The sequence below is a fragment of the Macrobrachium nipponense genome, chromosome 3 (genome assembly GCF_015104395.2).
Source record: "Macrobrachium nipponense isolate FS-2020 chromosome 3, ASM1510439v2, whole genome shotgun sequence".
Classification (NCBI taxonomy): domain Eukaryota; kingdom Metazoa; phylum Arthropoda; class Malacostraca; order Decapoda; family Palaemonidae; genus Macrobrachium; species Macrobrachium nipponense.
This window is the reverse complement of record NC_087202.1, coordinates 21,909,601-21,927,697: the sequence shown is the minus strand read 5'-3', so window position 1 is coordinate 21,927,697 and position 18,097 is coordinate 21,909,601. Positions and strand designations below refer to the sequence as shown.

Here is an 18,097-nt window from a genome sequence, read left to right as displayed (position 1 = left end):
ATGAGAGTCATCTCCATAGGCATTACAGGGATGGGTCACTCTACAGGGTGTTTGATAACCACTCTCATATACTGCCTCAGACAACCTATTGACAAGATGTGAACTCTAGATTCTGTAATAGGGCTTTGCCTAATCAAACCATCAAAACCTTAAGTCTATATAAAATTTCCTTTACTCTTGAAAGTTAACAAACTACCAACACACAACCTCATATTGTAACTTTTTTTACTTACTGATCACTTATTTTCCCTTAGTTAACACAATTAAAAGATCCATCACTGAAGGCATCATTTAAAATGACGGTAATTTTCCAATGCCAGAAATTTATAAAGAAAAAAGACATAGTTGAAAAGTGAATGGGAATAAACGGAATACAGTACAGTATATTTGGCTTGACTTTGGCTTTCCATATTTAGGTTTACTTTGGTAAAACACAAAGGGTATGGTTTCTACACATGCAAAATGACACAAGCTTTAACTTTTGGTGGTGGAAAGTTAAATATACTGAAAACTATCTTTCAGGTCTCAGCACATTTTTCAGTAAACAGAACCAGACTAGTTAAATACCTGCATTTCGAGCAAAATATAATACTATGTATTTACAAGACAGAGACATACCTTGTTCTCACTAACACATGTAGTAACTTTAAGATGACCTTATTTAACAGAAGAACCTATTTCTTTTTCATAAAAACTGCATTGCAGCCAAAATGACTTCTATTAATGCTTTCCTTTTAAGATACGGTAAAATGGTCTCATCTCACTTCGTTCATACATATTCAATGTATTCCATACTTAAATTAATGATAAAGTACAGTTACGTAATATCCAGGGCATTTTTATACTGATTACCTTATCACTTTGGTTGTAACAAAGTAAAATGGAAAAAAAGATTATAGCAAACAAATTACAATAAATAGAGACCAGATTTTATTCCAATCGGATATCACGAACCCGACCTTACACTTACTACGTAGTATATGGATCTCAAGGAATATTGTGCATCAAAACCAATTTTCTCACACAGGACGAGCCTCAGTTGGAACAACACTAGAGTTGTGATGTGGAGCCAGGATTGACTTGTCAATTCTAGTGAGCATATTTTGCCAAGATTTCTTCAAGATCAAATTGCAGTACACAGGATGAATGAATTCTTTGCATTTCAGATGTCTCCCAATATCTAAGATGCAAAGGGACAATTTTATTATGTTTTTTATGAAAATTTTTTAATACAATCAAATCCAGGCTTCAACATTTACTTTTGCTCACAGGCTGTTTAATAAACCACCAAATAATTTTGGTCACAAAGAACTGAACAACTACTCAAGTCTTCATCCTTGGAGATTATTAATGTCACACAATGACCAGTAAGGACATGGTTCAATATATTTAAAATTCATGTCCTCGAATGTGCAACAAAGTTCAATCTCTTGTGCAGTACCCAAATGTTTACCTGCATAGTACATGCACAAGGTGTGACGTTTAACCGCATTTGCTAAAGCATACACCCACGACAGGTGAAGGTGGAGTTATAGGAACAGATAAAAAGCCTTGGGGAAACTAAGGGGTGATGGAAAGGAGAGTGATATATTGGAAAACAAGCCTGTCTACTCAAATCTATCAGAAGCCTCCTGTAGCCCAGCAAGTGTGATTTACTGCTCGTCACTGTGATTCTCCAAGCATTCATCGCTAACGACCTCTTTCAAATCAAGAGATAAAAATAAAATGAAATTATCATTTACATTACACAGCTGCACATAAATAATGAAGAATACTCTCTTTTACATATTACATCATAATATACATATCAAGTTTTATATTGAACTTTGTACATTAAGCGGCTACCCGAATCCTTAACACTTGTTAAAGACGTTAAAGAAAATCACTGAGGAGTCACCCAGAATCCTATTTACACTGAGTATGTATACATGACATTTCTACATACATGTGTTTGTGTAAATTATATATATACATATAATTATACACACATGTATGTATGTATGCATATATGTATGCGTATGTATGTGTACACACACACACACACTATATATATATATATATATATATATATATATATATACATATATATATATGTATATTTTTATGGATAGAGTAAGTTGCTGATATATACATGTATACAGTAACCTATAGTTTCTTACACATACATAAAATTCATTATTTGAGCAAGCACCAATGATTATTGTTGCTATTTGCCCTTTACATAATACTATACTAAGATCTAAATCACATTTCACCTTCATGACAAACCACAATGTTGTGAGACACTAAGAAAAAAAATGGAAAGAAAATGATCACTAATTCTCTCACAAAGAAAATTATCACTAATTCTCTCTCAAAAGAAGTTTGTCTAGTCTTCACCTTAAGTGAGTAATGCTTCCCATTGTAATGGACATATATCTTGACCCTATTTATGGATTAGTTTAATCATTTGCAGACAACTTATCTAGCACTTGGAATCACTGAGTATCGCTAGGTTTAAAAGCAACATAAGTAGCAATGAAAGGTTCCCAAAATGATCTGGGTACTTGATATTCATAACCAGATCTGAAATGCTACATCAGCACCTGTCTGATAAACAAAATGAAATTGGTACAAAAATCATGTTTTATTCACCAGAAAAAGCACAATTAGTATATTACCACTACTATTGGTTCTTGGCTGATGAACCACAATGTTTCAGTAATAATATAAGCGTGACTACACTAAGACCATGATTTACATCTTTCAGAAAATTATTTTGAAATGCTTTAAGAAAAATCATTCAGTGGATATTACACTATGTATAACTAAATGCCACAGTTTTGTTTAAATGTAAATAAACTCACTTGAACTGCAATATTGTATATATTACTTGAGTATTTTCATTTTCTTACAGTGTATGATTAATGACTAGATAAATGTCATAGATTTATCTTGACAATCCTCAGGTGAAACACTCAGTTTTTCCAACTTTTTGTGCCAACACACAACCCATACTTTGTAAGTGACCTTCAATTTTTTCTTTATAAGACGAGGATGGTAAAATCGTCCCCTTACGCTAGCACAACCTTTGCTCTCAGCACTTAGCACTATTGTTTCAAATGATCTCTCCAACATATTACTTGTAATGGTGGTCAGACAAAGACTCCAGCAGGCTGACGAGGCTTGCAGCAACTAAGACGCTTTAAAGTACGATGAAAAGCCTCTCGGAAATCAGTACGAAAATAAGCATATATGAAAGGATTAAGTGTAGAATTAAAGTAGCCAATCCAGAACAGTGCAGTGACAACAGCAGGTGGACAGTGGCAAGAAGGGCCACAGATATTGATGCTAACATACCATATAAAAAACGGTAACCAGCATAATACAAAAGCTCCCATGATGAGGCCTAAAGTTCGGGCAGCTTTGTGTTCACGCCGACCTACTGGAGGGGGCCCAGCTTTACTTGTTACTATGGGTGTGCTATGAAGTCGGCGATTGCATGGTACTAAAGAGCTATGCCGGGTAGGACCATGCCATGATGCTGTGCTACCATGACGATTATGACGCCAATTTGAACCACTGCTGTTGCCATTGTTGCTACTTGGTTTTGATGTACTACATGCATTTGATCCATTACCAGTCATTAGGTTACTAACCATTCCTGCACCACTGCTGCTGCGGGAACTGCTGCTTCCAGAGGGACCAAGAGAAGGTATACCTGATGATGTTGTGGCAACTGAAACAGTTGATGATGTGTCACTCAATGTTTTCATTAGGAATTCTTGATGACGTGTAGCAGGGGTAAAAGGTGTTTGTTGCAAAGCTACTAAAAGCTGCTGACGAGCCACTGCTGCTGCAGCTGGATCCTGCTGTTGCTGTGATGCACCAGAACCAAGTCTAATAGATGATGAGTAAGCAGTTGAATTGGCTGAGGAAGCCCTAGTTAATAATGCCCGTTCTTGCTTTCTAGCTTCTTGGAAAATTCTGAAATACATAACTACCATGACAGTACAAGGGACCCAAAATGACACAGCTGAGGACACCAAAGCGAACACTGCATTTACAACAAATGAACACACATGAGGTTGAAAGTCTCGAGATCGCAAGTGTTCTGCTGTAGTGTACCACCCTAAGAATATTGGCAGGAAGGAAATGAGTGTGGGTGCTAACCAACAGTGAGCTAACATAATAGCAAGGATACGACGGGTAATGGTAAGTGGGTACTCCAGGGGTCTGACAATGGCATAATATCTATCCACACTAATGCAACACAAATGTAAGATGGAGACGGTTGAGAAGTAAACATCAAAGCTGTTCCATAAATCACACATAACGCGTCCAAACATCCAGCGCCCGCCAGATAATTCAACAGAAGCATTGAATGTCATGGCACAGAGAGCCACAAGCATATCTGCAGTTGCTAAGGACACAAGGAGGTAATTAGCTGTAGAATGGAGGCGACGGTGCAATGCAACACTTACAATAACCAAGATGTTTCCAAGCATTGATACTATTATAATTGCTCCCATTACTAAAGCCTTGATGATTGTCAAGCCAATGTCTGTGCCTGTCCAATTCCTTAGCTCTAGCTCTCCGAGGTAGGTTTCATTTCCTCCAAAATTTCCACCTGAACCAAGATATATAGAAGGGAATGTATCATCACTACCTTGAACTGATTCATTAGCACTCCTGATGACAGCATTCACTCTGTTTTTCACTCTATAGTTTTCAGTATAATATGGTCCCTTGGGTTCCTTTTTTGTAAGATTCTCTTCCTCATCAGAAGGGTGTCTACTGGATGTATTGGGATTTGAAGGAAGACAAGGTCTGTCGGTGGATGATGCAGTTGGAGCAGCATGTGAAGATGAGAGCGTGGAAATCTTGGAAACAGAATGTGGTGATGCAAGAACCATTGGTGTGATGTTTCTGACAACAGCACTGGCTAATGGTGTGGCAGTTGTGGAATAGGATGCAGTGTTGGTGTCAGCGGAAGACTTTGAAGAGGTAGTGGTAGCAGAAGTAGCCAACAAAATATGGGTAGGCTGTGTGAAAGAAAAAGTGTCAGAGGCCACCACTGGAACACCAGAGAGGCATAGCTTTGGCATAGAAAGCAAAAGTAGTAGTGGCATCAGCAGCAGGGGAGGAAATGGCAGCTGAGTGTGGCGGTGCAGGGGAGGCGAGGTCAGTGAGGTGGGCATAACCCCCCCTGCCCGCCCTCTGAAAAGGAAGAGAAATAGATTGATTAATTAACTTCCATTAAAATTCATCCAAAATATATGTAGTTGCATAAAATAGAGAAATACAATAATGAATCTAGTACATATAAATTTATTACTACATATATCCTCAAAAAAAAAAAACATTTTACCTTTGATATTGTACAGTACATATATACTTTATAATCCAATATGCAAAGTCCTATCATCTATGAATCATTATCATTAGTAAAAATAATTTAACCTTACAGTAATCAGTTCAAGTCACTTTAATCTGATATCCAAAGAGGGTGTAGCTGAGCTTTATACTCTTGATAATTTACTTGTTTTACAGAGAGTGATTCATTTCTGTATACTGACACTGTAACAACTTTAGAAATCATTGGCTGAAAGATAATTTTCTAAAATTTGAACTGAAAAGGAAAATTCAATAAAAACAATTTCATGAGTTACAATTTATACCATATAATTGCCGTCTTTTTTTTAAAAGTTACGCATTAAAACTGATAAAACAACAATAACGCTAAGAAAACTCTGTTCCATTACCGGTGATGGGTTTATATTACATTTCACATGATTAATGCATTTAAGGAATCAATCAAGTGTATTTCATCTCATGACTTATAACATTGGCCTGTATTTCAAAACTTTTTACAAAGGTCAAGGGTTTTCCAACTGATTTAGGACCCTTTTTTGCATGGTGAATTAAAAAATACAGTACATTTTCCTGGGTAAGGTCTGGTTTCTAAGATGTAGTCTATTTCTATTCCAGCATATTTTTCCAAAATATTGCAATTATCAAAGTGTTACAGGGCTTTGATTTTGCAAAACTGGGTCGTGGGTAACCTTTAGTAAATATTTTCGTTTCTCTTTTCAGGTCTAGACATGTATAAAAATGGATCAGAGATGTAAAAACCATCCTAATAGGTTCTGTTACATCTGCAGACATGTGGTTCTTCCTTACCGTCAAGCAAAAATCATGGATTTTGTGAAGAAGGCATATCAAGCTTACTTTGGAGTCAAACTAGGGGGCCAGGATGAGCCATTCGCTCCCCATATCTGCTGCAAAACGTGTAGAGAACTTACAGGATTGGAGGAACAAGAAAAGGAAGAGTATGCCATTTGGTGTCCCAATGGTGTGGAGGGAAGGGAAAGATCATGCTACCGACTGCTACTTTTGCATGACAAATCTAAAAGGCATCAATCGCAAGAGCACATGTTCAATACCCTGATGTTCCTTCTGCCATAACGCCAGTCACCCATGGCCCTGATCTTCCTGTTCTGAGCTAAATGTCACTATGGAATCTAGTTCTGATTCCGAATCTAGAGATATTACCGATACAGCTGAGTGTGGTGCTACAGGCCAGAAGAGGACGACCAACTGGTGCCTTTGACCCAAGCCGAACTCAATGACCTGACACAAGACCTGAACCTTTCCAAGGAGCTTGCCCAGCTACTGGGTTCTTGTCTTTGAGAGAAACATCTACTGGCACCAGGAACAACATTCTATTGGTATCGGGACTGCAAGAGAGAATTTAGAAAATTTTTCACGTTTGATGAAGCATCTTTACTGGTGCACTGTAACAATATTGCTGACCTGATTGAATTACTTGGTCTGAAGTATGATGCTATGGAGACTTTTCATTGACTCATCTAACAGTCTCAAGGCAGTTCTTCTGAATAACAAATAAGTTTTCATCGAACGTCTGTTGTCTGCTTTGAACTACCAGGAACATAAATGGTTGATCTGTGGAGATCTTCAAGTTGTTGGACTCATCTTAGGACTTCAAGGTGGTTACACAAAGTATTCATGCTTTCTGTGCTTATTGGATAGCCGTGCTGATGACCGGCATTATGTCAGACAAGAGTGGCCATCAAGACTAGGATTAAAACCTGGGTCACACAACGTTCTGTCCCACCCTCTGGTTGAACCGAGCAAGATATTGCTTTCACCCCTCCACATCAAACTCGGTCTCATGAAGAACTTTGTAAAGGCATTGGACAAGGAAGGTAGAGGATTTGCTTTCCTCCATCAAAAGTTTCAACAAAAAAGCATGGAGAAACTTAAGGCAGGTATATTTGACGGTCCTCAAATAAGGGAACTCATCAAGGACAGACACTAGTTTCGATGATGCACTGAATCCTGCTGAACTCTGCCTGGTTGTCCCTTAAGTCAGTCATTGAAAATTTCCTTGGCAACCACAGAAGTTCCCAGTATCAGAAGGTGGTTGATGAATTAATGGAGAATATCTGCCAACTTGGTGTGCGCATGTCAGTGAAAATGCACTTCCTCCGGTCTCATCTGGACTATTTTCCAGAGAATTGTGGAGACTTCAGTAAAGAGCAGGGTGAGCGCTTTCACCAAGATATCAGTGTTATGAAGGAACGCTATCAAGGCCGATGGAATGTCAACTGCTGGTGCCTGAAGAGGCTGTGTAGAGTCTGCTCATCATGAACGGAAGTCCCTGAGGAGCCTATTCATCCATAAGTAGCTTCTGTAGTTCATTATATCTTGCTATCTATTCAAAATATTTTGTAAGCCTTCTGTAAATAAATCAGTCTAATATATTCAACATTGTGTTCCATTCACCTACAAATAGATAGGAATTTAGGATATTTTTAATGTGCTAATATCTCATTAACTTGATCTGGTTGAGTAAAATGAGCATGATTTTTGGATTGAGTGCAAAAAACTGGCCTAAAATCAGGTATTATATGTTAGACCTTGAAAATACCGCAGGCCAGTGTAATGCATTCATAAATTAACATACAGCAGGGTATACACACATATAATGTAGTCATCCATGTGAGTAAAACCTAAAATACTGTAACTGTAGACTTGGGCACAGTGCATTTTGACTCTATTTCTCCTGACGCGTCATGATGAGCGAAGGTATCGTCATGAAACAGATATATCTTTGTAAGTTGCTGATTTGATTATGGAAGCTTGGTGTGATGACCTGCTTCCAAAACCCTTTCCAAAAAGGCTCAACACACGAAGAAAAAATAGCAACATTCCTACGACCTCAAAATGATTGGTTTAGTCTTCAGTGACCTCTTCTGACTTGATTTCCTTCTCGGCAAGATCTCCTCATCCTTAGAAGATAAGAGTAATTCCTTCTCGAGAGGAAAATGTGAAAGGAAGGAAGGAAAGGTATGGTGGGAGAGGAGGGATGCTGGGTTTTAGAGGGTCCATCAGTGAAGTCTACTTGGGAGATGGTATGTACAAATGTCTTATAAATTAAAGGTAGGATTTATTGTATTTAATGACACACACACACACACACACACACACACACACACACACACACACACAACACACACATATATATATATATATATATATATATATATATATAAATATATATATAACATAATTGAAGGTGGTTGGTATCAAAGGGTGAACTGGTGACCAGTCACAGCTAGATCGACAAGAGGATGGTGAACCGGGACTAAAGTACACCGTTCTTGCCAAAACGAGCCTTATGCACGAAGACTGAGACACACACACACAGTAATAACCAGATTGCCTCCCATCCGCAGGTCACTGACTTGCCATAACGTTAATATCACGAACAGGACTTGGCGCACTATCAAAAGACTGCGCTCAAACGAATACGCTCAGTGTGGCTCAACTTACGTATCAGTAAACGAACGCGCCCTGACGACCAATAGTTCGTCTCTCTTACAGGTTTCATCGATCACTCGATCTCCGTGATTTATTGGCTTAGTTTTTGCGGCCCTCGGCAAGAAAAACGTCGGGGATAGATTTCGTTTCTTTGCTTGTTTTTTCCGGCCAATCGTTACGTATTCAGTTTGGCAGGTTCCCACTTTCTTCGTATATTTATGAGTGTTCAACCTGCTCGTGACTACCGCGTCTGTTCGTCGCTAGAACGAACTGTTGTAGGTCTATTTAACCAACTTTTCGTTAGCACAAGGCTACTATTCAAACAGTTGTTCACTGTATCTATTCGTACCTTCAACTGCTCGTCAATTTTGAAGAGTCTTTTCGTTCAAATGTTCTCTAGTGTACAAATGTGTTTGTCCAGTGATTCTACAGACTTTGACTAATGGTCGAAATTCAAGGAATTAAGGTACTTAAAAATCAATTTGTATAAATTTAATTAAGTTGGAAAGTAAAATATTTTCAACTTTAACTTTTCCACCACTAAGTTTAAGTGACACTGCAATTTTTATGCTTTAAATATACATCATGACAGGTTACAAATATTTGTTCAAATAATCGATATGTTTATCTATCACACCTCACATGGCTTTCCTTGCAATTTCAGTAATCCAATTTTCCATGGCTTTGCAGACCACATAAAATTTCTACCTTTCAAAGGTATTAGAAGCTTGATACTTTGTAGTGATTTCACACTGAAACATATCTTTGATTACTAATAACATTTAAATTTTTTCTGACTAGGCCAATTGCTGACAGAGAAGACTAAAAATAAGTAGAAAAATGAAAAGGACCTATGTAGAGTTTCAAGTGGATTTAGCTTGATTCCTTAGGATTAACAGTTACTGTCCTCGATACTTGTACTAAATTCATCTGTCGCAATCGTTTTGCGAATACATGAATTATACACTCTCTTAATACATTCAACAGATTTTATAATTACTAATGATGTGACACACATAGATATAATACATATTGGCTATGTGCCAATATATTTTAAATCACCAAAACGTTTCTTATTCGAATTACCCTTTCTGATGTTTATTACCAGACACTGATATTAATAATACTCTGAAGAAATCTAACTAGTATCAGTTCGTTCTCCGAAAAAGTTCCTGTTGATTGCACATTACTTATACTTATAATGAAAAATTCTTAGTATCCACAGAATTCCTTATTTGGCGGAATTACGTCAAACATAGACGCTTTTTGGGTCTTTTTTTTCTTCAATAAGCTGAAGGTCCATTTTCTAAAGTAAAATAATGCGTTTCCTTAAGCAAATAGGATTTACCGCTTACTACCGCTTTCCAACGAAATGTACATTTTTCTTGTGTTTTAATAAGAAATTTTATTACATAAGCTCCTTTTAAAAATATCATGTCAGATCTTGCTCTTCTGAGATACTGAAGGAAGCTTCCTGCCAGATTGTATAATTTTTTTATACACAATAAAGTGTCATAACTGTTTGCCTTCTTAAAAATTAACTTTCCTATATTTCCAAAGAAATCTGTCCTGTAGTGGAAGATTGAAAATCTTTCTTCGTTGATTAATTTTTTGTCTAAGCATCCCTTTACCATGTAACCCATTTCAGTCCGAAAGATTTATTCGGCACTATCCTTGTGTAAAGAAGAAAAAAAAATACAGTTTACTTTATAACTTATCTCATGTCGATTGAACTTTTGTTTTTTTACGATACATTCTCATCTTCCTTCTCTTGCAGTCAGTGGCAGGCTGCCCTTTTCTTGTGACTGTCTGTTTGGCTGTCTTGTCTTGGAAGTTAGCCAGGACTAAAAGAAGGTTTTCTGGCTAATCCGTTTGGACACGACTCCAAGACGAGGCAAAAATTGCATACATAAAGTCCCTACGAATCTGCTTCAGTGGACCAAAGATCTCTCGTGAAAACAAATTATTTAGCCCTAAAAAATTATCAAGAATTCTTGATAAAAACTGTTCTACTGGGAACAAGAAGGATTGAAGCCTCATTTTACAAATAGCAAGGATTCCATAATCTCTAATGTTAAAAATATGGAGTAATAATTACAAAAATAATATTACGAATTCTGCCCTAAACTGAGAACGAGATAAATGAAAGCAAAGACCTTTTATTTATTTTTGTTGTTGTTGCAACATTTTACTCAAATTAAAGTTTCAATGGCTGAGTTGTAAAAACATAGTAAGCCGTAGATTGATAAACAGAAGTAACCACAAAGCTACATGAAAATCAAAGCTTAAATAACCATATCTAAGAAAACAGACAACAACCCATGACTTCAAAAAAAGATGGTAAGAAATACAACTACACGAATAGCCCAAGAGAATATTTCGTAATTAAATCTTTCTCATTCACGTCAGGTCTCTCTCTCTCTCTCTCTCTCTCTCTCTTCCTGTTCTGAAAGAATTCGTCCTGAAGCCCTTGGATTTTCGACCTCCCTGGATCTGGAACTCAGACATTGTTCCTAAAGTGGCCAATACTTCTAACAGTGATTTTTTTAAAGGGGGAGGGGGAGAGAAAACAATACCACAAACTTTTTTTTTTTTTTACCCTTTTCTCGGTCGAACTGTTTTCATTTCTTATTATATATTTTTTCGGAGATAGAGATAAAAGTGGAAATTTCCTTTAACATAACATAATAGTAACTGGCTGATTCGGCTTTTTTGTTTTTCTCCACCCCAATATTGTGATTTATATTCACGCAAACAGCTCAAAGAATCCTTCCGGTTTTGTTATGATATGAAGTGGATTTCTAAGAAATTAATTGAAACGTGAAGAATTTCCATTTTATATTCGAATGTTACAGCTAGCCTGAGTTTTAAACTGTATCTAATGAGCGGGGGGTAAATAAATGAATCCAAATATCAAAGGTAAACATTATGAATCATTTGAATGAACCAAATAATGAGAAGAGAGAGAGAGAGAGAGAGAAGAGAGAGAGACGAGAGAGAATAAGAGAGAGAGAGAGAGAAAATTCCATCTACCCCTCTTACCCTGTTTCGAACATAAAGTGAAAATTCTACTACTACTACTATTACTACACTTACGTAGGCGGTCAGCAGACGGCTTCAGATGGGCGTGGAGGTCCCACCTTCCCCCTCGACCACCCCATGTCCTGGAAAGGAAAGGATAGAAAAAATGACTCGGATAACGCCAAAAGAATGAGGGAAATCCATTAGGATATATAATGGTTATAATGCATGATATATGTATATATGATATATATATATATATATAGATATATATATATTATATATATACATATATATCATGCATTATAACCAATTCTATATTCTTTAATCCTGTTGGCATGTAACTACAGATTCGTTTTTGTAATTTACAAAGTCAGGTCTTCCGAATACAAAATATGAAGTCACTGAAAAAAGACTAGTAAATGAATGTGAAATTTTGCTTGTCAAAGATAAAGACTGTGTATGTGCTTTTAGTGGATTTTTGTAACTTAAACACTCAAAGACTTCACTTCAATTTTCCTCTACATCATGTGAAACTTCTAAATCCAGTTTCTGCAACCCATCTGCGTATTAGTTTTTCGTAATCTTATCAGCAAGTATCCTCATTGCGTCTGGGGTCGTCTTTTTGTCAGGCCGTCCCAGAAACAAAACCTCTACATACAAAAGAGTCTCTTTAGTGTCCCGGAATGTTTTTCCTTAGGTTCTCTCCGATTTTGCCAAGTGAGATTTGCAGTTTACTATATGCAGGTCTCCAGTATGACTCATTATTATGACGAACACTCTCTCATGTTAAAGGACTTCACCAAAGAAGGCTGGCCTATCGATGAATTCATTCACGCTGACTAATAAATAACTCCTTAATTAAAACCTATAGGCTTTAATCTTTCCATTTTACTCTCAGTCTAAAAATATTTCGGCATATATAAGTGTTGACCAACCCATCGCTGCCCGGGGAAACTGAATGACAACCGATAAACTCTCTCTCTCCCTAACACCTGCTCTACTCTCTCTCACTTCCCCTCCCTCTCAATCTCTCTCTCTCCTGTTATGACAGTTGCTTCAATTGCATTGCCCAGCATTTCTGACATTTTATATTTCATGTTTTTTCTCCCCACCATGGCCCATCCCATTCCTATTGGAGCTGAACTTGAACTTGAAGGGCATTGGAAGTGTCACTATTCATCCTAGCGACCTCGAGAACTACAGATTAGACACTAATATCTATCGTTTTCGGGTATTCCTACGTCACCCCCTTCCTATCCCCACCTCCCATAGTGCCCATGATATTCTTTTCCAGATAGTATGCTGTATCTATGCCAAAATGAGGTATGATAATCCTGTAGAGATTATTTTGTTACTAAGTCCATGGACAGAATCATTCCGTTTCAGGGAAGCCCTTTCTACCCCGACCCCCTTTGGTGCTAGTGATGTCTTACACCTACAGTATTCTTTCTAAGATAGTAATTCATATGTATACCAAGTTTGGTTGCAATTACTCGATGCGTTTCAGAGTTATGCTGGAACATACACACACACACATCCATATATATATATATATATATATATATATATATATATATATATATATATATGTGTGTGTGTGTGTGTGTATATATATATATATATATATATATATATATATATATATATAATTCATAAGATATATAGAAGAGCGAGATGAGAGAGAGAGAGAGAGAGAGAGAGAGAGAGAGAGAGAGAGAGAGAGTCGTCAAAAGGCAGGAATAAGTGGAGTTCAAAAGAGGTCTTGTGCCTAGCGGGAAAAGATTATTAGATTGGCCACAGCCTTACACAAATCCTTTTGCCTCGAAGTTTACCACAGTTTTGAAAGCTGGAGTGTCTTAAAATAATCCATGGCAAGTTGCTGGTAAGGTGCAATTTCTTGAAATATGACAGGAGGTAAACTAAATATTCACTGACTTGATGCGGGTGATAATAACATTTCAACACTTACCTAATTCGGAATAGACGTAAAATTGCTGATGGGAAAGTTACGGTATGCAGTAATGTTCAATTCTCCTTAAGCCATTATTAAACAAGTAAAAAATGCGCCGAAGAATCGAGTTGCCTGCTAACTTTGACCTTAAATAAAATAAAATCTGCTGAGGTTAGAGAGTTGCATTTTGGTATGTTTGATGAATGATCAAATTGCAGCCTTCTAGCCTCGTTAGTTTTTAAGATCTGGGGGCGAACAGAAAAAGTGTGGACGGAGTGACAATAGCCACCTCAGTGGTTTTCTTTAAGAGCGCACTAATAACTTAATACGCAAAAGATAATAAAAAAAAATTAAGAACACTTTATTATTATAAAAATAACACCTACTGGATCACCTTTTCACTGAGATTATTTTCAGGCTAAATGTGATTGCTTGTCTGATTTGGTAAACAAAACTGGCATCGCAACTGCTCGTTTAACAGGCGGAGAGTAAATGTGGGAGCGTGCTAAAGAGAATAAGTATCCTGGTGTGGACAACTGGACTCGGCTTAACCAACCGAGACGAGGAAGAGGCAGACCAATCAATGCCACGACGTCTTTCAACGTCGTCCGTAACAGTATAATTGTCACAAATTAATTATTATTATTATTATTATTTTATTATTTTATGATTATTATTATTATTATATTATTATTGCATCAAATTTTGTTCTGGGTGTTGGAAATGTAAGCAGTACTACGTAGAAGCCTGTCAGTAATAAATCAACGCATAACGAATTTACCCCTGAGAATTTTATGCAGTGACTCTCTCCCACTCGTACAACCTGAAAAGGCTGTCGAGTGCTTTTCACATACGCCGGGAAAATTAACGAGCATAATATTTTCGCGAGCATTTCAACAACCGCAAGTGGAGCCATTGCAATTTTTGCAGCGCTGGTGCAATTAACTTGATCAGCTGTACTATTCTGAAATAAGCACGATTATTGATCACATCACGTTTCCGTGATCTTTTGGAAACTGTAAGGTTCTGCATGGTAGTTCAAATGATATATTCAATCAGCCGTGATATTAATATGTTATTCACAGAAATGCGAACTTCATACAGCGTTAATGCACTCGTGTCGAGACGGATGGAAGCTGTAGGTCTTTGGTATTATATTGATAAAGAATGATAAATAAAACTTCAAAATAAAGAACGAGGTTCAAGCTAATGGCAGGCAGCTACCATTAAGAATTCACAACTACTACCCCTCGCCCGAGAGCACTGTCCGATTATGACTTACTTTCGATCTCACCGATACCATATTGTAATGTGACTTCTATTCTATGAGGAGTTTCACGAAATGAGAGATATTATCTTTGCAAATATAAATTATCAAAACAATTTCCATTTCCATTAGGGGTTATGATCAGGACCAATGAAGCCGTCGTTTCACGCAAATTTTGAGCTTATAAATCCATGACTGTAAGTTATTAGCGTCATTAAAACTTATCTTGAAGTATCCCTACCGATCGATGTTGATAGACCCTAACCTAAATACGAAACGGCGTCAAATTTGCGCAACTTAAAAAGGCTTGAAAATTCCTAAGCCTGAAAAGTGGCTAATAGAATCTACAGCAACAATGTAACCGCACAGAATCAGCACATGCCGTGAATGTCGAAAGTCGTTTTACAAATGCCCCACATCACAGTTAATCCTTACTTAACAATTTTCAGCCTTGCCGTTCGTTATCGGTCTCCCATCTATTTGTTAAGCAAAGCTCCGAGCGTAGCAACACATACTCAGATTTTCCTGTATGTTTACAAAGCCTTATAAATTGGACATCGATACATCGAAGCTTAACGCCGAAGCTGTCTGATTATACATTTCAAGGATCGTATGCAAATTATACATTAGGATTAATACGGTTTGTTTCCATCCGAGCAACTCGTTTGCAGCAATGAACGTTGTCAATGTCGTTGCAATCCAAGTTGACATTATCTTTACTGACGTTAGCTGACTTACAAAATACATTTGTTTACGATTACCTGTTGTATTACATAACAGAACCAGAATATTACATCATAATTAATACTAGTTTATACAATATCAATTCACTTAGGAGTGCTAACACGTGTCATTTCACTTCTAGAGTGTTGCATGAGATTTGTGTCTATCTATACTACGTAAAAACCAATCTCTTGCATTATATTAAGTAGACGAAAGATGAAATGTCCCCATCTCCCAGAGAGAGAGAGAGAGAGAGAGAGAGAGAGAGAGAGAGAGAGAGAGAGAGAGAGAGAGAGAGAGAAATTAAAGTGGCTCTTTGAGCTACTTCACAAAATCTATGGTTATTTATTGATGGCACCATTTTATTTTCACAGGCACAGGCCAGAATGGTAATCAGAAACACAGCATTTGGATATTTTACAATAATGTTGATGGATCAGTATGGCAACCCTCTCCCCCTTTCCCCCGACCCCAGCGCCAGGCGAAATTTCATGCACTGTTTCTTACGATTAGTTTACTCTCTCTCTCTCTCTCTCTCTCTCTCTCTCTCTCTCTCTCTCTCTCTCTCTCTATATATATATATATATATATATTATATATATATATATATATATATATATATGAATCCTGACTCGTCTATGAACATACCAGCTACTTTTAACTCGAGTGACTAAGCTTGCCTGGAAAAGGTACATTCATATTTCAACGTATAGGAAGCGTTCAATGTCAAACTTGACAATAATTACCGAGATCTTAAAGCACACACCTCTTTGAATATATGGCAGGGGTCAAACTCAGGTCAAGAGGTCGGGACGCCATCATACAAAATACAGCCAACATCCGTTCTCAGCTTTGCTTATGAGGCCTTTCAAACATAACGACTCGTGCTCAATGGGGCAGAAACTCGTAATAAATACTCGACTTGGAAGAAGCAAGATTAAGTATCGGTTAAATTCCGGTCTCTTTTCGATAAATTCCCCCAATAAATTCCTGTCGTTTTTCTTTAAATTCTCAACTAAATTCCTGTCGTTTTTCTGTAAATTCTTCTATAAATTACGGTTGTTTTTCTTTAAATTCTTCGAAAATTTTTGGTGGTTTTATTCTAAATTCTTCTATAAATTTTGTTCGTTATCTTTAAATTTTCCGATAAGTCTAGGTCGTTTTTCTTTAAATTCCGAATAATACCGGTCGTTTTCCTTTGAATTCTCCGAGAAATTTCGGTCGTTTTTCTTTAAATTTTCAGATAAATTTCGGTCGTTTTTCTTTAAATTCTCCAATAAGTTTTGGTCTTTTTTCCTTAAATTCTCCGATAAATTCCGGTATTTTTCTGAAAAGTTCCCGATAAATTCCGGTAAGAAATTTCAATACTTAGTAATGTCAGAACTGTTCAATGTTTTCTCTCAAATCTTACTTTAATTAAATTACTTATTATAAAGTACTTAGTACGATACTCCGAAGCTCGAAGAAAAGCTGTGAATGAAACATCGATAGTTTGTTCGCACTCATACAAGTTATTTTCGCTAAATGAAGCCAGAAAGAATGAATTATTCCGACAAAATTAAACATAAAATGTTTACTATGATAAGTCGGGTCCATTCATGAAGGGTTCTAGCAGGGAGATGTTTTCATCATAATAACAAGAAAAATGAATTAAACACAAGCTCTTGAATTAGCCCTGTCACTGGTCATAATTCTAATTACGTTTTTAAGTACAGTAGTTTACTGGTATAAATATCATCAGACGCCGTAAAATATGACAGGATATGGCTAAGGATAAGAGCTACCGGCGAACGCAAAAAACTACGACAGGATAAGCAAAGAGCAAAACTCATGACAGGATATAAATAAGTTAAGTATATCTTAGTTTTACCAGACCACTGAGCTGATTAACAGCTCTCCTAGAGCTGGCCCGAAGGATTAGATATTTTTACGTGACTAGGAACCAATTGGTTACCTAGCAACGGGACCTACAGCTTATTGTGGGATCCGAACCACATTGTATCGAGAAATTAATTTCTATCACCAGAAATAAATTCCTCTGGTTCCGCATTGGCCGAGCCGAGAATCGAACTTCGGACCATCGGATTGGTAGCCGAGCGCGATATGCACTCGGCCAACGTGGAATTATGACAGGATACAGCTTAGAATAAACATGTTAACGCAAAAAACTATGGCAAAAACTGAAAGTAAATAGCTAAGGATATACTTGTTAATGTTAAAAGCTATAACATGATATAGCTAAGGATACACTAAACGCCGAAAACTATAATAGGATATAGCTAAGGATACATTTGTTAATGTTGAAA

General features: G+C 37.0%; 1 protein-coding gene across 1 annotated transcript in view; it reads right to left on the bottom strand.

The window, feature by feature from the left end:
- Nucleotides 1-2,062: 2,062 nt before the first annotated feature.
- The window catches only part of LOC135221655 (octopamine receptor beta-2R-like), a 364,792-nt gene continuing 348,757 nt past the window's right edge, over nt 2,063-18,097 (bottom strand). The window contains exons 3-4 of the mRNA XM_064259353.1: nt 11,923-11,990; nt 2,063-5,199 (exon numbers count right to left, since the gene is read on the bottom strand). Of these exons, the coding sequence (XP_064115423.1) occupies nt 3,135-5,180 (2,046 nt within the window). The 5' untranslated portion in view covers nt 5,181-5,199; nt 11,923-11,990 and the 3' untranslated portion in view covers nt 2,063-3,134. The remainder of the gene's footprint in view (nt 5,200-11,922; nt 11,991-18,097) is intronic.